The following is a 23350-nucleotide window of genomic DNA, read 5'->3' on the forward strand; positions in this document are numbered from 1 at the left end:
AGTCTTAGTCATCCTTGTAGATTTATTATGTCAAGGAGGACAATATGCCCTCTCCTCCCCCCTCCCTTTTTTTTTTCCGCTAATTTTTTAATTTTCCAGTAGCATGGGGAAAATAATGTTGAAATGTTGCTTATATCACTTTTTTTTTTCTTTGTGTTTAGAGACCAGAAGATCTCTGGGCTTTGCATTCTCAGTCTGTCTTGCCAAAGCCTCACAAAAAGGAGAGTAGTTCTTGGATTGCAATACAAAAGGTACCAAATTGTGAATTTGGCATTTTACTGGATCACATCATAATCCATTTTATTTTATTTTATCAAACACCTCCTTTGTTTGGAATTTTTAGGGGAAATAGTTGTATAAAACCTGATCTAACATGTCCTTAATCCATCTTTTTGATAGAAAAAGAAGTATTGTTGAAGATGAAAGAATATGCAAAGGAGACTTAAGAAATCCTTCCAAGAAATAAAAAGAACAAAATGAAAAAAATACAATCAAAATGATGCAACCTGCCAATTGTGCTTTAATCCAAAAACACACCCTTAATGCCACCCTGTTGTAAAAGCCCAAGACGAGACCAAATACTGTATCCATCCAAAAATTTGATGGAGGCAAAAAACCTAGGAAAGAAATAGTTTGTGTAAAAGGCATTCTTTGAGCACAGGTTGGAAGATACAACTGAAAGTGGATTCACATTGACCAGGCTTTTATATATATATAAAATAGAAAAAGATTATGAAGAGTGGAGGACAAGATATCCTTCTACAAGCAAACTAAAACTTGGTACAGAAAAAAGAATAAGTACATACATAAGAGCTCCTCTTCAATCCCCCTGTAGATCAATCAACAAATTCCTTGAAAGAAACGGAAGGAATAAGCCCAAAAGGAATCAAGGAAAATAACTTTATCCCATAAATACTGGTGGGGGAGTTATTTTGTCATTAAAAGAGCTTGCATTCGTCTCAATCAACAAGGTCCATGAGGAAGGTCAAAAATAACACATTTCCATAAGGGTATCCCTCTCTTTTTCCTCCCAAAAATTCTTTACCGTATAAACAGGAGCATCAACACTCTATGGCAGCACCAATTGCTGCATTGAAAATTGAGAAAGCTCAAGCTGCTTATGTGGGAAAACATTTTTAATGACTTGTATTCTATGATGTAAATAGCTTAGTTTAGTTTATATTTATATTGTATAAAGCAGCTGTAAATAATGCTGCAAATCAGGCAGCATGCTGGCACTGAACATGCGCCTGATATTCTGGCAGCATATTCCTGAAATTCTGGCAGCATGTGCCTGAAATTCTGGCAGCATTTAGGTGCTGCAAATCTGCCTGAAAATATGGCACCCACTATGTAAATTTTTTCTATATAATGAAAGCAAACCCTACGGAAGGGATATTCAGACCAGAACTGACATGGTATCAGAGCTTTGGTCACCAAGAGGTCCTGGGCTCTAGTCTTCTCGCCCGCCTTTATTCTGTGGTGTTATTTATCATTTGTTTATCTCTCCGTGCTTTCGGGCTGCACGTGCGGGAGAGTGTTAAAGCTTGATTGTTAAGCTTTTAGGTAAAGTGGTAATCTAACATGGTATTGTTGGGGTTATCCCCCATCAGTTGTGGAAGGGGCTGGTGGTCAGTTATTAAGTGTGAGGGAAAGCCTCACCCTTTGAGCTAGCTTTTGGGATTGAGAAGACCCAAGACCACCCAACACTGGTATCAGAGCCTACTGCTGCTTCTTTGCTGCTTTACCCTGGTTTTTAGTTCAAAAACAGAGTATTTTTGCACTTTTTCTGTTCAGCCTTCATTGCTGAAATTTCTTAGAAGCAGTTTCAGTCCACTTCAAAATTGTGCACCAAACAAAAGATTTAACCTTAAAAGGAGCCATGGCTTTCCAAATAAAATTTTCAAGAAGAAAGCATGGATTTAAGCAAGATTAAAATAGATGGATTTGTAGTAAAAGAAATTGGAACATTCAAAAGACCATAATCTCCTATCTAGGGAAGACAGGAACCGAAGTGAATCAATAAAAAATGTAAATTTCTCCACCTCTCTTTCATTAAGATTATGAAAGAACAAAAAGAGACCTAGAAATATTAGAATCATCGTAGCTGTAGAAATTAATAATAGGGGCATGAGGCATCATGAATGGTGGGAAGATTTTGTAATCATGGAGAGGAGTACCCTATCCACAATTCTTTGCAAAACTAGGGTTTAGAACCATCATGGGAAGCATTCCTCGCCACCTTAGCATCATAACCATTTCTAATGGAGGTCAATTTACCTTTTACCCTATGCTAAAGGAATTCAATTTCTAAAGGAAAATGTCACAGTCAATTTCCCCTAAAGAAATGTTTTTGTACACTATGCTCTCTATCTGCAAGAAATGTTTTTGTACACTATGCTCCCTATCTGCAATCCTACCTTAGATTAGGGCTTCTTAGCACAACCTCCAAGCGTACTAAATTATCTCTCTGACCATCCCCCACCCCCAACCAGAGAAAATCTCTCCAAAGATTTTCTACTCTCTCACAAACTCTGACAAAGATCCTAAAGCGGGATAAAAAATAGATGGGAATATTGAAGAGGTAGTTGAAACTACAATAATACAACCACATAAAGAAATGGCTTCTTGGCTGCTCCATTACAACAAGATCACAAAAATTAACTCCCAAAGAGAGACCTAAGTACATTGTATATTTGTATGCCATTCTACTTCGATCTAACAAAGAATAGCAAGAGATGCTCTATAGAATCAAATTCAAGCCCATGAGATTAGACTTTGACAAATTAATCCTAAGCCCTAAAACTACCTCAAAAATTTGTAAGATAGTCACATCATATTTAAGACCCCCCCCCCCCCTTTATCAATCTTTCAAAAATAGATTAGTGTCTTGAGCAAATTGAAGATGGGAGCCCATAACCCCCTCCCTATGTACACTAGTCCCCTAAAAAAAACCCAAAGTTTTTGACATAGATAACATCCTACTTAAGCCATCAACCACTCAGGTGAATAAGAAAGGGTACAAATGATAATTTGACATGAGCCCCTCAACCAAAAATCGAGGTATAGGTTGGAAACTCACAATCATTGATTAGGGTAGCTATTTGGAAGAGTAGCCTATGGAAGAAGAAGTATTACAGTTTCTTTCCTTCACCCACCCACCTTTTTTGCTAACTTTACTTCTACTTCTTCCACTACTTTCTAGTGTGCAGGTGCAAAAGATTAGTCAAAGGGGACATCCTAGCTAAAATTCATTCTTTTATTGTCCTTATCTAGAGTACTGATGAGTTTTTACACTTGCTATTTACAGAACACAACTATTCTCTGTTATTTAGAATTAGTTGTTTCAAAGATGCAGCTAAAAGAAAACATCTTGCTGCTGAAATACTTGACATATTTATGTATTCTTTTTGTCATAGTTTTGTAACATGCCATTTGAAAAATTGGTCCAAAGCATTTAATTCCTGTATTTCTTGTAATTACTTGCTTTTATTGCTTACAATTCCATGTTTCTTGTTTACATGTTGTATTAGATCCTTTTATTATATAAATAATTTTATTAAATCATTTTTGGGCATTGCAGATTGCGATACATGGTAAAAATATTGGCCTAAATCATTTCAAGCCCATAAAACCATTGGGTTGTGGTGATACTGGAAGGTAATGTGATTTTTACCACTTTGGTAGCTTCAGTTAAAATAAGCAGTGTCAAATTTTTTTAACTGACACTTTATTTTTTTATTTTAACATTATATATTTATTCTTTTGAGCTTATTAATTGGAAATGGAGTTTAGTTTTCTTTTTATATCTAAATCCATGTGTCTGTATCAGTTGTTTTATTTTGGCTAGCAGATATTGTATCTCTAACAATGCCAAGGGGAAAAGCTGCAATGTATGTTTATGTGACTTCACAATCTCTATGAGAAAAATGAATGCTATTGATACCAAGCGGCTTTAAAAGAGAGAAGCTGTAACATGTGCACTACATATTTTCAAACAAAAAAGAGAAAAAAAAATGCGCAATTATCATATTTTAAATTCGAAAGCCATGCAGAATACGAAAAAGTGTGTCCATACAATAATATTTACAACTCATTTCTATAGTATTACAATGTCCTTTCATCCTGCCCTAGGCTTAGGTGAAAAAAGGCATGGAAAAGAGTTGTACAAAACCAATTTAACTTACAAAGCATCTTTCCAAAAATGGATATTACTGCCTCTTCCCATTAGGAATTTAATATGGGGAATGAAGAGGGGGATAACTTTGAGAGATAACTTTCCACAAACTCTTCAAAGAACATCTAAATATTTTATTAATATCCCACCCATTATTGTCTAATCCATACTTACATCTAACAACCAAATGCCACTAGGAAGAATTTTGCCAAAGCCATTTAGCCAAAAGAGTTGTGTTTTTAGACACCAAATTTCCAATATCCAAACCACCCTACTGTTTAGACCTACCCGCTACTCCCTAACTTACTGAATGATCCCTAACACCCCATGTTGAGATTTTGATTAAATGAATGACCTAACTTGAAGATATGTTTCTTCCTCTATTTATAATACAAATTAGAAACATTCTAATGGCATTAAAACGCTTACTAACTCTCACTAATTAACATATTAACACACTTAATAATAATAATAATAATAATAATAATACAAAAGGCATAAATAACCTCAAACACTTGCCCTCAAGTTGGAGAATAAATGTCATATGCTCCTAGCTTGTTACAAATAAATATATCGGCAAGTTGCATATCAAACTTGACATAAGTTGTAGTAATGAGCTTCTACACAAGTTTCTCCAGAATAAAGTGGCAATCAACTTCAATGTGTTTCATCCACTCATGAAAGACTAGGTTGGTGGCAATATAAAGAGCAACTTGATTGTCACACATCAACTTCATAGGCTAAGAATGTGAAAAACCCCAATTCTTCCAACATGATCTTTAACTAGACAAGTTCACAAGTAGTGTGAGCCATAGCTCTATATTCTGATTCAACACTTGACTTGGCCACCAAAGTTTGTTTCTTACACTCCCAAGAAATTAAATTACCAGCAACCAAGATACAATACTCGATTGTGGATCTTATGTTGGAAGGTGACCCAACCCAATCTCCATCTGTATATCCATGAATGTGAGTGACCCTAATCACGATATAAAAGACCTCTCCTAGGTGCACCTTTGGGATATCTCAAGATGCGAATTATTACGTGCCAATGACTTGTCCTCAGAAAATCTAGAAATTGATTCACCAAAGGATATATTCGGCTGAGTGATTGTGAGATAGTTCAAATTTTCAACAAGTTTTTGGTATTGTCCAGGATTGGGCAGCAAATCAACCGTATCTGACACTAACTTGCTGTTAGGATCCATGGTGTATCTACCGGTTTGGATTCTAACAATCTAATTTCATCCAACATATCAAGAACATACTTCCTCCATGACAAAACAATTCCATACAAGATCTAGATACTTCTATACCCAAGAAGTATTTCAACAATCCTGAATCTTTCATTTGAAACTTATTTTGTAGAAGTTTGAAACTCCGAATATGTTTATCATCATCACCTGTAATAACAATATCATCCACATAAACACCAAGAAGGATCCTACCTAATGAAGTACGACGATAAAACAAAAAATTATCCACCTCACCCCATCAAAGACCAAACTCAAGTACTACAACACTGAATTGACCTAACTATGCTCTCAGAGACTGTTTTAAACCATATAGTGCCTTCTTGAGCTGACACACTAAGCGTGACTCCCTTTGAACAACAAACCTAGGTGGTTGCTCCATATAGACCTCCTCCCAAGAACACCATGCAAGAAGGCATTCTTCACATCTAATTGATGCAGAGGCTAGTGACAAGTAGTAGCCAATGAGATGAGACAGATGTATTGATGTAAGTTTGAAAGCCGGAGAAAAGGTGTTAGAATAATCCAAACCAAACACCTTACTATACCTCTTAGCAACGAGACAAGCCTTGGACGAGCCACGGAACCATCAGGGTTTGACTTTCACAGTGTATACGCAGTGACAACCAACCATAAATTTGTTAGGAGAAAGAGATACCAAGTTCCAAGTGCCATTGTCCTGTAAAGCATTCATCTTTGCGACCAGCATTCCTTCACCCAGAGTGGGCTAAGGCTTCTACGACTGATTTGGGAAGGGTAGTAGATGATAAAGCAGTAACAAAACAATTATAGGGGGGGTGATAAGAAGCCATAACAAACATAGTTGGAAATGGGATGTTGGGTACATGTGCGTTTATCTTTCTGAACAACAATAAGGGGATTAGCATCATGGGAAATACGATCATTAGACGAGGAAACCAAAGGCGTGGTAGTAGAAGCTAGAGAGAACTCTATTCCTTGGAGTCACCGTCGTGCATACACTTGCAAATTATGATGATCAAGATGATGAGAAGGACTTGAACTAGTTAGGCAAGAATAGCAAAGTAGAATCTAGAAGATTAGGCAGAGGAAGAGACTCATTGAGCTCAGAAGCACGCAGGGACTGGGTGGAGTAAGGTGTAGACTCAAAGAAGGTAACATTAGCATAAAAAAAGAAGCGATGCAACATAGGACTAGAACAATGATATCCCTTTTGAGTATATGAGTAGGCTAGAAAGACACATTTTATAGCACGCTAATCCAACTTATCCAGCCAAGGAGTTAGTTGATGAACACTGGGCACACACCTGAATATACGAGGAGGGAGAGAGAATAAATGTGAATTAGGAAAGAAAATGGAGTAGAGAATTTTACCACTAAGAACAGAGGACGGCATCCTGTTGATCAAATAGCAAGCAACAAGTACAACATCACTCCAAAACACTTTAAATACATGCATTTGATAAAGTAAGGTGTAAGTGATTTCAATGATACGTCTATTTTTCCTCTTTGCAAGTCCCTTTTTTCTGAGTGAGGGCGTAGGATGATTGATGGACAATACCAAATTGAGTATACAATTCCCTTGACTATAGTGGTGGATCCATCAACAAGAGTAACGCAATGTAAATTTGCAGGATATTGAAGATTGGAGAAGAAATTAGGTTTACCTGTTATATGATTAGTGGCTACGGAGTCTATGACCCAAGGACTTGGACGAGAAGTATTGGATGATAGGCATACTATGAGATTACCTATTTGGGCAAAAGATGCAATGGGAATAGAAGTTTGTTGTGATGCTTGATACTACTAGAACTTGGAATACTCTTCCTATAACATGGATACAGTGCATTGCCCTCAACTCGGCCCCAAAGGTATGGAATCGGTGGTGGTTGCATTGACTGCCCCCAAAGGTGTGAAGTTGGTTGTGGCTACATTGGCAACACATGAAGGCCTACCGTGAAGATCTCAACACTGCTCAATAGTATGATTACTTCGCCCACAATGAGTGCATTTGACAGGAGTGCCTCTGCCTTGTCCATTTGTACCACCATGACCACTTGAACCATGTCGATAACTTTTGCGGTTGTTTAGTAAAGAACTAGAATCACCATGTGTAGCAAAGGTTGTCCTCTCAGAGGTAGATGCAAGGGTAGGAGAATGTGTGCTAAAGGAAGCACGAAGGACATGAGAATAAACATTGGCAAATGATGGCAACTCTGCACTACTAAGTATTTGGGACCGGACTGCCTCAAACTTGGGTTTCAAGCCTGCTAGAACCTGAAGAATTATCATTTGCTCCCTCTGCTTTTGCATCTCACAAAGATCAGCGATTATAAGTTGCACGACGTTAAACTTCTCATGAATACGCTTCATCTCTCCAAAATAATCTGCAATGCCCCTATCTCCTTTTTGTAGCTGAAAGTATTCATGGGATATATCATACATATGTGTGATGCTACTAAAGTATGGAAGCTTGGCATAATCCCAAACCTCCTTGCACGTATCTGGATGCATACACATCCGTGCAATTTGCTGAAATTTCTTAGAGTAGTTTCCGTTCTCATTTCCACCTTTGCCAGCCTTCATTGCTAATGGTTTCCATTTCGAGTGATCGGCCTTAATAACCAAAAGATAATTGTTCGTGAAGAATGTTGGAGGTTGCAGAGATGACGCTACAACACAATCGGAGGAGATTGTTCGATCCCAAAAACCTAGGGAAGTGCAAAATATCCAGGCAACATATATGTTGAATGGAAAAAACTACCTCAAATGGTTTCAACTTGTCCGCACCGTGCTGAAGGGAGAGGGAAAGATCAGCCATCTCATGAGATCCTCGTTTTGAAGCATGGGATGAAGAAGATTCCATGATTATGGCGTGGCTGTGGAATTCTATGATTCCTGAGATTAGTGACACATGTATGTTCTTGGCTACTACCAAGGATATTTGGGATGCGATTCAACTGACATACTTAAAAGCTAGAGATGCGGCTCAAGTATATGAGGTGAAGGTGAAGACGATTGCCGAAAAACGAGGGAGTAAATCTGTTACTAAATATGCCAACCAATTGAAAACTTTGTGGCAAGAACTTGATTGCTCAGCTAACCAAATAGTCTAATTGCTTAGCTAAATTCCTACTCTCTCATTGTGTCTTTCAGGACCTATCATCGGGGAAGACGATAGGCAGTGCTAAGGAATGTGACGGGCTCTACTACTTCGACAAAGCTAATGTGAATGGATCATGTCCTCCTATTGTTTGTAATTCTGCATCTAGTCCTAGGGAAAGTGAACTTTTGTTATGGCACGAAAAGGTTTTCAGTATTTGCAGCACTTATTTCCTTCAATATGTTCGAATAAAATTGCCTTGGATTTTCAGTGTGAACTTGCCAAACACCATCGTACCACTTTTCCTAGATCTTAGTATAAACCACCCATGCCATTTAGTCTGATTCACAGTGATCTATGGGATCCTTCTCGTACTCCTAATAGGACCCATACAAAATGGTTTATTACTTTTATTGATGATCACACTCGTTTGTGTTGGGTATATTTATTGACTGATAAAACTAAGGTTTGATCAGTCTTCATGAATTTTCACTCTATGATACAAACCTAGTTTCACACCAAAAACCAAATCATTCATACTGACAATGAAACTGAGTATTTCAATCACTCCTTGGGCACGTATCTTCAAGAGAATGGTTTTATCCAAAGCTCTAATACCATGTAGAGAATGAAAATGAATCAATTGTATATTCAATTTTATATTCTTTACACACTCAAGTCCCTATTTAAGATGTACACAGAGAATAAAATATGGAAAAATAGAAGAGGGCACAACTTGCAGTTGAGATGTGTAGTTTAGCTTCGGTGGGGGGTCTTAATTTATAGCCTCTGGCTTATGGGAAGATCTCATGATAGGTGGTGGTGGCTTACCCACCATGGTAGGTGGCGGTGGCTCACCTACCATGGTAGGTGGCGGTGGCTCACCTACCATGGTAGGTGGCTGTCATTCACCAACCGTGGCCGTCGTTCACACTGCTGGCCGTCATTCACCAACCGTGGCCATCGTTCACACTACTGGCTGTCATTCCACACAAGGCCAACTTGTTGATGTACTTACCAAGGGGTTAAATAGTTTAGTGTTTCAGAGTATTTTATACAAGCTAGGAATAGAAAATACCTATTCACCAACTTGAGGGGAGTGTGGTAAAACGTGTTTAATGACTTGTATTCTATATGTGTATAGTTAGCTATTTTAGGAAATTTTGTAACAGCCTGTATTCCTAGAATTAGGCTGATTTGGTTAGTTTCCTATTTTGTTAGAATATCCCATAAATCATGGGATCTGATATGACCTAGTTAATTTTCCTTTCCTAGTGCTACGGTCGATGTATGTTACTAACGTTTTGTGTATTATTTGAATAATATGAAGAAAATTCTTCCACGAAGTTTTTCTCAGTTTGTGTCAGTATCTTTACTCCATCTTTCTCGATGGTAGTAAATGGCTTTCCTGTTGATTTCCAATCTTCTCGTGGTATGCTACAAGGTGACCCCTTCCCTCCCGTTTTGTTTATCAAGGTGTTGGAAGTTTTGATTCTTTTGATAACTAATTCCAATGAAGGTGGTCTGCTTAAGGGGCTTAGCTTTGGAAGGAGCAATAACTATGGAAATATGCCATCTCCTTTTTGCAGATGACACTTATAATTTTTTGTGAGGATGAGATGGGGAAAATTCTTAACCGTAGATTCATTCTCCTCAGTTTCAAAGTGGTATCATGTTTCGAAGTTAATCAGGAAAAATTGAAACCATTCTAGCAAATTCTTATTCTTAGATTTATTCTGCTCAGTTTCAAAGTGGTACCATGTTTAGAAGTGAATTGGGAAAAATGAAACCATTCTAATGGGGGCTTGTAAATTTGGGTCTTTGCTTGCAGGTCTTTTAGGCTGCAAGCTTGGAGCTTTTCCTATTACCTATTTCAATCTCCCCTCAGAGCCAAGTTCAAGGATAAAAGGTGCTTGGGATCCTATTGTTGGCAGGTTTGAAAAGAATATTGTTGGTTGGAAATGAAACTTTTTGTCAAAATACAGAAAACTTATGCTCATTTAAAGTACTCTTTCCAATCTCCTAGTTTTCATGTTTCTTTCCCCTATCCCTAGTGCAGTAGCCAAGAGATTGGAAGGTATCTAAATAAGATTCCTTTGGGGCAGCAGGTGCAAGGTTTTTTTAAAATATCATTTTGTTGAATTGGGGCAAAGGGGGGGGGGGGGGGGGTAGGTGGTTGTTTAAACAACCTTTGCAAAAGGGCTGTCTAGGCTTCATATCCCTTCTCATCTTTAAGAAGGCCCTTTTGGGGCAATGGCTTCGGAAATTTATGATAGAGAAAATCACTTGTGAAGGGATGTTGTTTCTACTGAGTATTGTGTCCATTATAATAGTTGGACCTCAAACGAATCGAAGGAAGCTCATGGCACAAGTGTTTGGAGACACATTAGGAGAGGATGGTAGAAATTTTTCTCTCTCATTTACTTTCTTGTGGGGAAGAGAGGATGTGTTCTTCTAGCATTATATCGGGTGTTTCGAATCCTATCTTGGTACTCCTTTCCTTTCCATCTTCAGGCTAGCTTGTGACAAAGATGCTCTCATTAACCAATACCTGAATTCTCCAAACACGAGATGGTTTGGAATATTCCCATGAATAAGAATGCTTTTGATTGGGAGCATGATTCTTTAACATATTTTTATAGCAGTCTCTAAAATCTAGTGTCAGGCCACTTCCAATGAACCCAAATGGGTTTTGAGCTAGGATGGAAACCTCAGTGCCAGATCATTCTATAAACACCTTAGCTCCCTGGCTGAGTGCAGCACCACCTTCCCTTGGAAGCTAATATAGAAAATGGTAGCCCCTTCAAACGTTTTTTTCATATGGGAAGCATCTCCTTGGAGTATACTTGCCATGGAGAATCTTGAAAAAAAAGGGTTTACAACTTGTCAATAGATGCTTTTTATACCTAGAGAAGGAGGAAATGGTTGATCGCATCCTTTTTACATTGTTTTTGGACCATGAAAATGTGGAACTTGGCCATTTCTATGGTCAAGCAGAAGTTGGTCACGGAAGCCATGGTGGTGGGTGAACTATGGGCTTGGAAAGGGATCATATCAAACTAGGAAAGAAGAAAGTCTCTCCGCCTCCCCCCCCCCCCAAAAAAAAAAAATCCCCTTGCTAGTTTTTGGATGGCATGGAGAGAAAGGAATAAAAAGCCTTAAAGTAACTGCTTCTCCCATTCAAGCAGTCATGGACCGTTAGATTGCTATGACCTCTTGTTGGCATACTGGGCTGGTTGGGAGGGACTTCTTTTTTTTTTATTTCCTTGATACTTTTCACTAAGGGATGTATCTCTCTTGTTGTTTCTGTTGTACTTGAGTGGCATTCCCTTGATGCCTTTATTTAATAAAAGTTCTCTTTTCCGATGAAGGAAAACCTAGACCATCTTTCAGAAGAAGAATAGTATCATGAACAAGCAAAAAAGAGGGTGAAACCTCCGTACTCACACTAATCCCTTTCCAAAAACCAGTGTCTTACACCTAGATAACATTTTACCCGAATTGTTTACCACTAAGGTACGAAGGGGGATGACAGATCATTTTGATGCAAAGCCCTCAAAGATGAAAAATCTGGCTCTAGGTTAGTGATTAACAAGCTTTGAAAAAAAAAAAAGAAATGCAACCTCAAACGACTTCCTCCACCTATGTGGAAAAACTTTCTTACCCACCTCCAAGTCTCCAACAAATGCTGCCTGGGCAGGAGAAATAGAATTATTCAACATAGCATGCCTCTTCTAGGTAATAGCAATAGGGTTTGGATTTGGGAGGATGCTTGGGTTGTTGATAGTTCATTGGAGTTGTTGGGGCCCTGTCTTTTTAAGATTTCCTCTCTATACACATTGCACCTATCTTCTCTTTCTTTTCTTTGGAGGGGGCTCTCTTTCTCACGATTTCCATTTTTTAAAGAATCTCTCAATAAAAGAGGGGTTGATGAGCTCATCGCCATGCTTAATGTTCTGGAGATTTTTGTTGCTTCTAACAGGGGAAATGAGAGAGTTCAGGAGGGGCATTCTTCAGGTCTTTTCTCCCCAAATCCTTTTTTCTTAACCTCCTTCAAATCCCTTCCTCCAATCTTTTTCCCAATTTTCTTGGAGCTACATCGTTTGGAAGGCTGAGGTTCCTTTTAAGGTGAGGATGTTCGTATGTATTATGTCTCTCAATATGTTTAATGTGCATGTTTCTTGGAGCTACATTGTTTGGAAGGCTGAGGTTCCTTTTAAGGTTAGGATGTTCATATGTATTATGTCTCTCAATATGCTTAATGTGCATGACCTTCTCAAGACCGTATAAGGTCCCGAGCGCTGATATATGCTCCATGTGCGATGATTCCAATGAAAAAATGCACACCTCTTCCTTCATTGCAGGTGGCTAACTTTCTATTGGTCGCTCTTTCTCGTGTTTTGGTGAAACCCCGTTGGTTTCTTAGGTTGTGGGAGATTTCCTGCAAGTGAGTTTTTGGGGGTTTTGTGAAATCCAGAAAAGGTAGGTCTTTATGGAGATGCCTGAAATTTGATACCTTATGGACTTTGCAAATTGAGAGGAATTTGAGAATCTTCAAAAAACTGTACAACTTCTCCTAGTTTTTTTGGGATATATGTTTCTTGCCTCATTTTGGGCTCATTCTTTTGGGTTTTTCTAGGGGTTGTTGCTGGCTGACCTGCAAAGGAATTGGAGGGCAGCTCCTTTATAACTGTTTCAATCTTTGTTTTGTACCTTTGGAGGACATGCTCTCCTCTCTTTGCATTTTTTTTATTCTATTAATATATTTTCTCTTATGCAAAAGAAAGAGAGAGAGAGAGAGAGAGAGAGAGAGAGAGAAAACAAGATATCTTCAAAAAACATAAAAATAAAAATAAAAACCAAGGAATAAACAAAAAAACAAAGAAGAAAACATGACACATGACTAATGAGGAATCCATTTTTAAACCTTACCTGTCATAGTTAATTGAATACTTCAAGTTCACTAGCTCACGCTGAATTTTTTTCACCTTAATCTTTCTCCCTTCCAATTGAACTTCTTGGCCCCCTACAATTAGACAAGCACAAGCCCTTCTTGTCCTTTAGTTGTTGAGCTTCAAGATCCTTCTCATTAATTTACATCAAAGGGGTGACGGGAAGGCAAAACACCATCCCTAGTATGATTACTTGCTGCTTTTTACCCATACCATCATCCTCAAATAGGAATACCCTCTAAACCTTCAATTGGAGCCCCTGGCAGATGAAAATTATCGCCAACTAAATCAAGGGAATTTTAAAAAAGACCCATTTTTCTCAAAAAACTAATCCAATGATAAACTGTCATCACAGTCAAACTCAATATCAAAATCACTCCTTATCATACTCATTGCCCCATTTACCCATTAGACCACCTTACTCTTCAATCTTCTCTTTTGATCCCACCTTCAGAATATTCGATGTTTCCTCAATGCTAAAACTACCATCAGTATTTCTTTTTAAAACTCTACTCACCCACACATTAATTTGAGTATCATCAAGAGAAAATTCCTTGTTTCATGCCCTTCCTGCATTGCCACCCTACAAGTATGAACTTCAGTAGCGCCATATCAGTTTTCTTTCGAGCATCTCAAGACTTATCATGACCATTATTTTCCACAATATAAATCCCTGTTCTCTGCTCTGCACCAACATTTGTTTCTGTAACATCTTGCTTGCACAACTTGTCATTAAGATTCTGGGACAACCATCCACTACCAAAAGAATTTTGGACCCCTCTGCAGCACAATCGCTTCCCTCTTCAGACTTTGGCTTAGAATTATTAGTCGAAGCAGAAAAGTAGCCATACCTGAAAATTCCTTGGAAGTTTGCTGGTCTCCCAAATATTGCTGGGCTGTGAATCCACTTGAACCCACTTAATGAGTTTGTAGAACTCCTTTTGGAAAGAGAGCTGCTGCCTGAGAAGTAGAAGCAACTGAACCATGTAACATCCTCTTCCTCACCTGCACAGCAGCCCTATTGTCAAGACATGAGGATCCTTCTGCTCCAGATTTAATCTGGCATTAATAGTTCCTCCTTCCTTCCCTGGGCCAGCCCATGACTTGTACAAGAGTGTGAAGCATGCTGGGGCCTTGAAAAAACTGTTGGTCCTTGAAAAGATTGTTGAATCTTTCCTCATTTAAAATATGGGTCTCGATAAAGCATTTTAAATATTTAATATAAAAAAAGGGCAGCCCGGTGCACAAAGCTCCCGCGTATGCGGGGATTTTAAATATTTAATATGAAATTACTAAATATTTATTATGAAAATTTGTCTGTAGAAACTGCTTCATAATTACTAAATAGTGATCTACTGTACATTGTTGAAGGCCAAACTCTGGTACTACTACACTAAATGTACCGAACCATGTGCTGGGAGGTTGCTTCAGACCAGAGGAATTTTTGAGATGGCACACCAATGCAGATTCCCCTTGAGCCACATGATAAGACCCTGGGGTTTTATCTTGGAGAAATTGATGAAATTTAAAGAAGGAAAAATAGTAAGAGAAAATAGGGTTCGATCACTTTGAGGGGATCTGCCTCCAAATTAGACAAAGGCTATGAATTATGTTATTGCTTGATTGCTTGAATGCCAAATCCCCGTAGGGGTTACACTTATATATAGGGTAGAGAAACTTACTCCTATTAGGAATATAAAATATTCCCTTGAATCCTAATTGATTTGGGAATCCTAACAAACATTAAATAATCCTAACATTAAATAGAATCCAAATTGATTTAGGAATCATATTAATTAAAAATCCCTGTTGATTTGGGAATCCTAACAAACATTAAAATAATCCTAACATTAAATAGAATCCCAATTGATTTGAAAATCATAACACATTAATTAGAAATCCCAATTGATTTGGGAATCTTAACATCCTCCCTTCTTCAAATCAGCCTTGTCCTTAAGGCTGAGCACAAATAAACTCCAAGAATCTCTCCACTTTGTGGCTGCATGCACAATGGCTAGCATCTATTTGTCAGTCATGCTGATGTGGGATGGAGAAAAAGCCTTATTGGTAAAGGCAATGGGGCGTCTATCTTGCATTAAAGCTGCACCATTGCCAACTCTTGATGCATCAGACTCAATGATGAACACCTTGTTGAAATTTGGCAAGGCAAGAACTAGTATGGTGGACATTGCGTGCTTAAGGTTGACAAAGGCATGTTTAGCTTCCTTACTCCATTTGAATGCATCCGTTTTTAGTAGAATGGGTAGTGGAGTGCTAATTGTTCCATAATCCTTGACAAACATGCGGCATTTTTATTGTTTGTGGAATAGGCTAGTCTGTCATCACCTGTATTGTAGAAGGGTCAACTGAAACACCTTCTTGGCAAACAATATGCCCAAGGTATTCCACATGTGGTCAAGCAAAACTGCATTTAGATTTTTTGACGACCAGATGATGCTCATGAAGAGTGATGAGTTTAGTTTGCAAATGACGTAAATGATCTGGTAATAGAGGAATGTGGCAATCATGTGCTTGCTGAAGTGGCAATCCCTGTGACTCCGCATTTAGGTCATAAATTTCTAAAATAAGAGTCTAGCCCTACATCCTGCCAGATTGATGTTGTAACTCCTTTGGTGAGCGACGTTGTACCAGGCAACCATGTCACTCCTTTTTAAGGAACTTCTCTATACGATGGCTTGAAATTGTAGTGACATTACCACAGAGTCTGCTTTTAAGAGTCACTCTCTAGCCATTCACATTGTACTTCATAACCAATTTAAAGAAATTCCACGCTATATCACCTAAAATCCTTAACAATTCAATACCCAAAACCATTTCATAGTCTTGTAGTGGTAGAAAAAAGAAATCAACATACAACCCATGATTTCACATAGTAAGTTTAATCTTCACACACTTGCTCTGACATGTCATGGTCATTCCATCTGCAACCTTCACATCAAACTTTTCACATTGCTCTACAAGATAGGCTAGTCATTTAACAATTTTAGTCCATGAATTATTAGTGCTACTCCATATGAATTAAGATAGTAACATGTTGGAGTTTTAGGAAGCCACTAGTTTTCATAGATTAAGGATTAGCATAACCAGATAAAGCATGAATTGAAGAAGTGATAAATTCATCATTATCATTAGATTCCATACTTTCATGGTCTAAGTAATCAGGTCTTCCTTAACCTCTTTTAGCTCCTCCACTGGTTATCATCAAGAGTCATCCTTTTTTTGCAATGGTGCCCTCTATGCCACTTTTCATCACAATGCTAGCACAAACGTTTTGTCATTCGCTCTTTAAGTTCCTCTTGAGTCAATCATTTGGAAGGAGGATTGTGAGGAGAAATTGGTGTGATAGTGCAACTAATTGATCTTGCTAGAGTGATGTCGTTCTTCTCCCAACTTCTCTTCTTCTAACCATGAAAAGGAAATTGCAATAGTCATAGTCCATGGCTGACGCACTTTGACCTCATGTCGAATGGTAGGTAGGAGACCTTCAATAAAAGTACCCATGAGTTAGCTTTCATTCCAATCTTTACTCATGTTTGATAGTCACTCAAATTGTGTCAAATACTCCAAGACAGTGCTAGTTTGGCATATTTTAGCAAGCTCCCCATCAATATTCTCATATCTAGTGGGCCCAAATTGGACAAATAATCCATAAACAAATTCTTCCCAAGAAGGCATTCCATAACAACCTTCAAACCAATTATACCATTGAATAGCATCATCATCTAGATTAATAGAAGCAATCTAAACTTTAGATATTTTTGGAGTGCGGTGAAAGCAAAATCATTTTCATCTTTAGAAACCCAACTAGAAGGGTCATCACTACCCCATTGAGGAAATTCCACCTTTATACGAAAAAAGACCATGATCACACTCACCTTAGTAACCTCCTTCACGCATGTACAATTGCTCCCTATGATTAGCTAATGTAGAGACATCATCTTCTCTCTCTTTATGGAAAGATGTAATGAGTAGTTTAGAGTGCGATGCCTAGATCTCTTCAAATTGAGACTTAAACATATTGCTAAATTTAGCCTTTAGCCTAGCTTCCATTTGAGACTTTGCTAAATTTTCTGAGGCTATTTAGTATGAGTAGAGAATAGAGATCAATAATTCCAAGATCTTGCTTTTGTCGGCTGGTTACTTGCATCCACATGAATGCCGACTTTAATACCAAATGATAAGACCCTAGGGTTTTATTGTGGAGAAATTGAGGAAATTTAAAGGGAAAAAAGTAAGAGAAAATAGGGTTTGATCACTTGAATGGAATTTGCCTCCAAATTAGCGAAAAGGCAATGAATTATGTTATTTCTTGATTGCTTGAGTGCCAAAGCCTTGTAGCGGCTACTCATATATATAGGGTAGAGAAACTTACTCATATTAGGAATATAAAATATCCCTTTGAATCCTAACAAACATTAAATAATCCTAACATTAAATAGAATCCCAATTGATCTAGGTATCATATTAATTAGAAATCCCAATTGATTTGGGAATCCTAACAAACGTCAAATAGAATCCCAATTGATTTGGGAATTATAACACATTAATTAGAAATCCCAATAGATTTGAGAATCCTAACGCTACAAACCCATGTGCTCCATGTATACCTCCTCTCATGAAGATCATCATATAGGAAGGCATTTTTATACCTGATTGATGCAAAGGGCAATGACCAAGGGTGGCTAAGGAGATAAGAAAACTTGACTGACATAAATTTGGGAAATGGGGAGAATGTGTTAGAATAGTCCAAAACGTGCATACCCTTTGGGCTTTCGGACAACACCCTCAGAATTGACCTTCACAGTATAGACCCAGTTCCCAATTACTAGTATCCTATAAGGCTCATGCCTCCCCAAGTCTTTGTGTCATTACCAGTGATTTAAAAGGCTCAATCAAGGCTCGCCTTACCACAAGGCATGGCTAAAATGCCTTGAGGCTCAATCTAAAATACCAAATTCCAAAAAAGGTAACACACTTACACACTTTTACAAAAGGCATGCCTTTTGTGCCTTTTTAATTGAGGCTTACGCATTTTGGGTGTGTGATTCTCAGGTTAGAATTGATTAAAAAATTTTAACTACATGTTTGTATAAAAGGAATGTCATAATATGAGTTGATTTCTAACTTTAGAACCTCAACCTTTCCAAAATAACTAAGAGTTATATCTTAGATCATGAAAATAGTTTGAACTTCGTAATAATATAGCTATCTCTTGTCATGATTTATGCTATGTATTCAAGTAAGCCATTTTTGAATGGCCAACAAGTAGTTTGCAAAGTATATATAATGCTTCATTTTTACATTATATTTTTTATATTCTTAATTTTCCTTATTTTTAAAATATATATAATTTACCTACATATTTTACATTATATATGTGATTATCTTAATTTTCCTTATTTTTCAAAAATATATAATTTATTTACATATTTTAATCTTAAAAACAAATTCTCAAAAGGCTTAGGCCCCAATTCCTTAAGGCTCATGCCTCACCTCTTAAGGGTTAAAATGCCTTCACTCTTTAAAACATTGCTTATTACATCTATTTTCTTGTAAATGTTGGACGGAGAGGATAATTTCAGATGTTCAAAAAATTCTGTTGGCTTCTAGGGTTGGAAGTTGGAACCAGCAGAAGTGGTTATGTAGTTCACATTATTCTCAGTTAATAAGACTTCATGGAAATTTAGAGCGTGCAAGAAGGATAGAGCTGATACTAACTTGGCATGTCACTTTTGCTACAAGGTTATAATATTAATACTATCTTCATGTCACATGAAATCATGTTTGATTTTTAACAGATTTTGTGCTTCTGCGCTGCTTTTGGACTTTATGCTCTGTTATGCAAATTAACTTTGACAATGATAGTTGCAGTGTTCACTTGGTGGAGCTGCAAGGTACGGGTGAACTGTATGCTATGAAGGCAATGGACAAATTTGCAATGCTGAACCGTAACAAGGTCAGGATATGAAAGATAATCATGATTTTGTTGCCCAAGAAACCTAGCATGGTCACTTTTTGTCTGGTATAAATGTAATGCTTGATGTGGTTGTGCTTGATTTGTCCATAAATATGAATGTGACTTAGCCTTTTCTGTGGTGTTATTGGTACTGCACTGCGTGTGGGAGGATGCTCACTGTTCCCAAACTAAATAAATATATAAATAAAGAAAAAAAAAATCAGGTAATCCTAGCAAGATTTGAACCTTATACAAATAAATTATTGTTGACTCTTTAAAAATACCATGTCTTTATGAGGTAGCATTCAAGAGTTATTATTGGAGTTATTTTGCTTCTGTGTGCTTGGAAATTTGTTCACTTATGATCAAATTCCATTATTTGCTTACTGGTACATATATGGAGTATTTATATTTATACATTCAGGCATATACATGATCTTGGAAATTGTTCAAGCTTCTTGAACTTCTTTTGTTCATCATTTTTGTGAAGAAACAGAATATATATTCATTGAAGAGGAAAGAATTTATAAAGAGGAGAAAAAGGATCCTCTTGTAGTTCTGTAAAATGAAGAAACCAAAATAGACTAGAAAACAAATAAAATAAAACCGCCTCCCAATCTCTTTGAGGATCTGAGAAAGGCACCCCCTTAAAACTGCCAGCTGCAAAAGACCAGAGAGAAACCAAGTACCAAATCCTCTCCAAGTGGAAAGTACCAGAATTCCTCTTTCAAAAAAAGATATGAGCATTCCTTTCCATCCAAAATCCCCAGAAAGCTGAATCAATGCCACAGGACCACAAGACTACACCATGCTCTTGCAAAACCTGTAAAAGAGATGCACTAATTTCTCCACTGAATCCAGGCAAACCCAAATCTCCCAAAAACAGCAAACATAATTTTCCAGGTCTCCCCAAGAGAAAGAGCAATGTAAAAATAGATGTGAAGCTGATTCTAGGCTATGAAAACACAAGTAACAAACATCCAGAGATGGCACCTTCAAAGGCCTCCTACTCTGCTGCAGATTGCTGATGTTAAGTCTCTTAAGAAAAATCAAACAAATAAATGCTTTGGTTTTTTTTTGTAAATCATTTATAGGACATGGAGGTGACTATTCATATAGAATCTTAAAGCGGCTGTTGTACTCAGATACCAATCTTATGAAATATTATGGAAATCTTAATTCAATCAATTTTCTATGCTCATTATTGTGCTCTTTGTAGGTATTTGAAATGCAAGAAAGAAGCTTAAAATGATGATTAAAATAATAATATTGCCACAAAATTTCATCCTGGATTTTTCACATTCTTGGGGATAGCAGTAGCTGGTGGTCATTTCAGAGAAGAGTCATTCTGATCATTGTGGAAATATGTGATTTGAAAATCCATTTCATTATTTTAATCATTGATGATATTGATGGCAAGAGTTTCCATTGCATAAAGCTTTATATGCAAAGACTGTAAATTCATGGATAAGAACTTTTAGGGCTCCTAACCATTATATATTGCTCTGTTTGAAGAGCTAATGGTTACGAGCACTTTCTGTTGCTTGAAAGAATAATGCTGTACATTCCAAATGACGGAAAAGGCTTCATGTTGGTGGTCGACTATGGCGAAATTTATGAATTCCGTACAAAAGATTCAGGGAATTGGGATGCTGGTAATTTTAATGGGGGTGATTGATCTGAAACAGAAGAAGGAAGTGCAGAGGGGAGAATACTTTTGTTCGTAGATGCCAAGATAGTGGATTGATTAACATGGTTCATCATTGTGAGGAGGCGTAAATAGAAAAGTAATCTGTGCAAGATGACCTAACTGGTGCCAAGGCTAAAAATTCAGGCTTCTTGGCATTGCAATGTGCAGGAAATTGGCAATGGAGTTTTTTTTTTTGGGCAATCAGAAGTGGAGGGACAAAGGGAAGAACTGCGTTTTCAGACACATCGTGATCAAATCAATGTTTAGATATTAAGAAAAATGGCCACATTTAAAAATAGGATGGTAGATCTTCGAGGCACAAGAAGATAAGAATGTCTTGGAGTCATACTCCTCCTAAATTGGAACATAGGTCATTCTTCTGGGAGGAGTTGTATAATATGTATGATCTTTACCTTCCTTGATGGGTTCTTGGTGAAGATTTTAATGTGAAATTTCCCCTATGAAACAAAGCCTCTAGGTTTACCTCTAGCATGTAGAGTGCATTTAATAGGACTTGTGGATTGATATATCACATTTGAAATGCCGTCTTTCTTTGGTCTGTTGGTGGGGATTCTTTTGAGGATAATTGTTGGCATAGGTTTCTTTTTTTTGTGGGGGTTGGGAGTATGAGTTTCATAATCTCTCTCAAGAGGTGCTTTATGTCACGTCCCTGTTTTTTGAAATGTGACCAGCCGTTACTCCATCTAAAATTCGATGGAGGCACTAGGCCTAGGCAAGAAATTATTTTACTACACCGTCATTTGAAAAAACAAGTTAGAAACCAATTTAGAGTGAATATTTGTTGAAACACAACGTACATACATATATTTCATAAAGCAACTAAAAACGTTTTACTTTCAGTGACAAGCTCTTTGCATTAAATTGTACTTTACAGACAACATTTTTCACATTTCCGAGTCTACATTCATAATCGCCAACCGAATACATGCTTAGTATCCCTATCGTCTTCTTGCCAACCTGCAATACATGTCAAAAATGGCAGTCTCTTGAAGAACTTAATAAGTGGGGCTCTCCTTCAGTTTGAACCTGAAATTATTAAGGAATAGGGTGAGCAATCACAAGCTCAGTAGACATTTTTAATTCCCCCTTTCTCAAATAAGGATTTCAACACTTTAATATATGATTTCTTATATGCATGCATAGTCACAAGGCGCATGAACACACTTTTTATTTTAAGCAATATGCATGAACACACTCTTTATTCTAAGCAATCTCTTTGTTTAAAGTTAACATCGTAAAACCATGGTCTTAAATTTCCATGAAATTTTTGAAATTTTTGTTGAAATTTCCGATTTTCATTGCCCTCAAAATCGAAATGGTAGCCAATTTCTGTCTTACATAATTTCTGTCAAAATCTCCACAAATCATCCAAAATTTATCAAAATTTCGAAATTTTAGCGAAACTTGTCGAAATTTTAACTATACGATGAAATTTCGTCAGAATTGAAATGAGAAATTTAGGAGTGAAGTGAAATTTCTATCTTAATTTATTTTATCGAAACAAAAGATTATTACAAGTGCTTTTGAAATTATATGAAAAAATAAACTACAGTAACATTTTATTTAACCATTCATGTCTAAATTACCATTATTTGAATAATAAATAATATTTAAATAATTTATGAATTTCATTTGTATTAACTAAATATATTTAATGTACATTATCTTACAAATAAATTTGATACACATACTATTTTACAACTTTTCCACCTCATACAAAACATAGTTGTATTTAATTTGTAATATATTAGTCCTAAAACTTATATTATTATGTTCATTAACCATTTCTAAAGTTTGACAAAGAATTTTATGCTTTACTACTAATTTCCGTTATTTTTTCAAATGAAAATCAAAATTTCCGTACTTATGGAGCTTCAAAATTTGAGTCGAAATCGAAATTTAAGACCTTGCACAAAACATCCAAATAGTACGCATTTACGCATTTTCTCAACATAGCAACACTATCCCAACTAAGTGCACATTTTATCTTAACAAGTGCCAAATTCCAGCTTGGCCAACCACCACTGAATGCGGAAAACCAATGATTGCCAGATTTCTGCTTGGTCAATCACTGCTTAATGTGGAAATACCCTCTAGAGGTTTAGGGTCTTTCACCCAAGGGAGACACTATCCCTACTTGCTCAAATTCCTCAATATCAGTCAAAACCATGGTCTTAAATTTCCACGAAACTGTCTAA

At 37.0% G+C, this 23350-nt stretch overlaps 1 protein-coding gene across 3 annotated transcripts in view; it reads left to right on the plus strand.

Moving 5' to 3' along the window:
- LOC131160379 (phototropin-2) overlaps positions 1-23350 on the plus strand; it is a 192871-nt gene that overhangs the window by 90952 nt on the left and 78569 nt on the right. For all 3 annotated transcript variants that reach the window (XM_058116010.1, XM_058116011.1, XM_058116012.1), the window contains 3 exons: positions 162-251; positions 3584-3660; positions 19357-19441. In XM_058116010.1, coding sequence (XP_057971993.1) covers positions 162-251; positions 3584-3660; positions 19357-19441 — 252 coding nt within the window. The remainder of the gene's footprint in view (positions 1-161; positions 252-3583; positions 3661-19356; positions 19442-23350) is intronic.

This window comes from Malania oleifera, chromosome 7 (assembly GCF_029873635.1).
Source record: "Malania oleifera isolate guangnan ecotype guangnan chromosome 7, ASM2987363v1, whole genome shotgun sequence".
In the NCBI taxonomy this organism is placed as follows: domain Eukaryota; kingdom Viridiplantae; phylum Streptophyta; class Magnoliopsida; order Santalales; family Ximeniaceae; genus Malania; species Malania oleifera.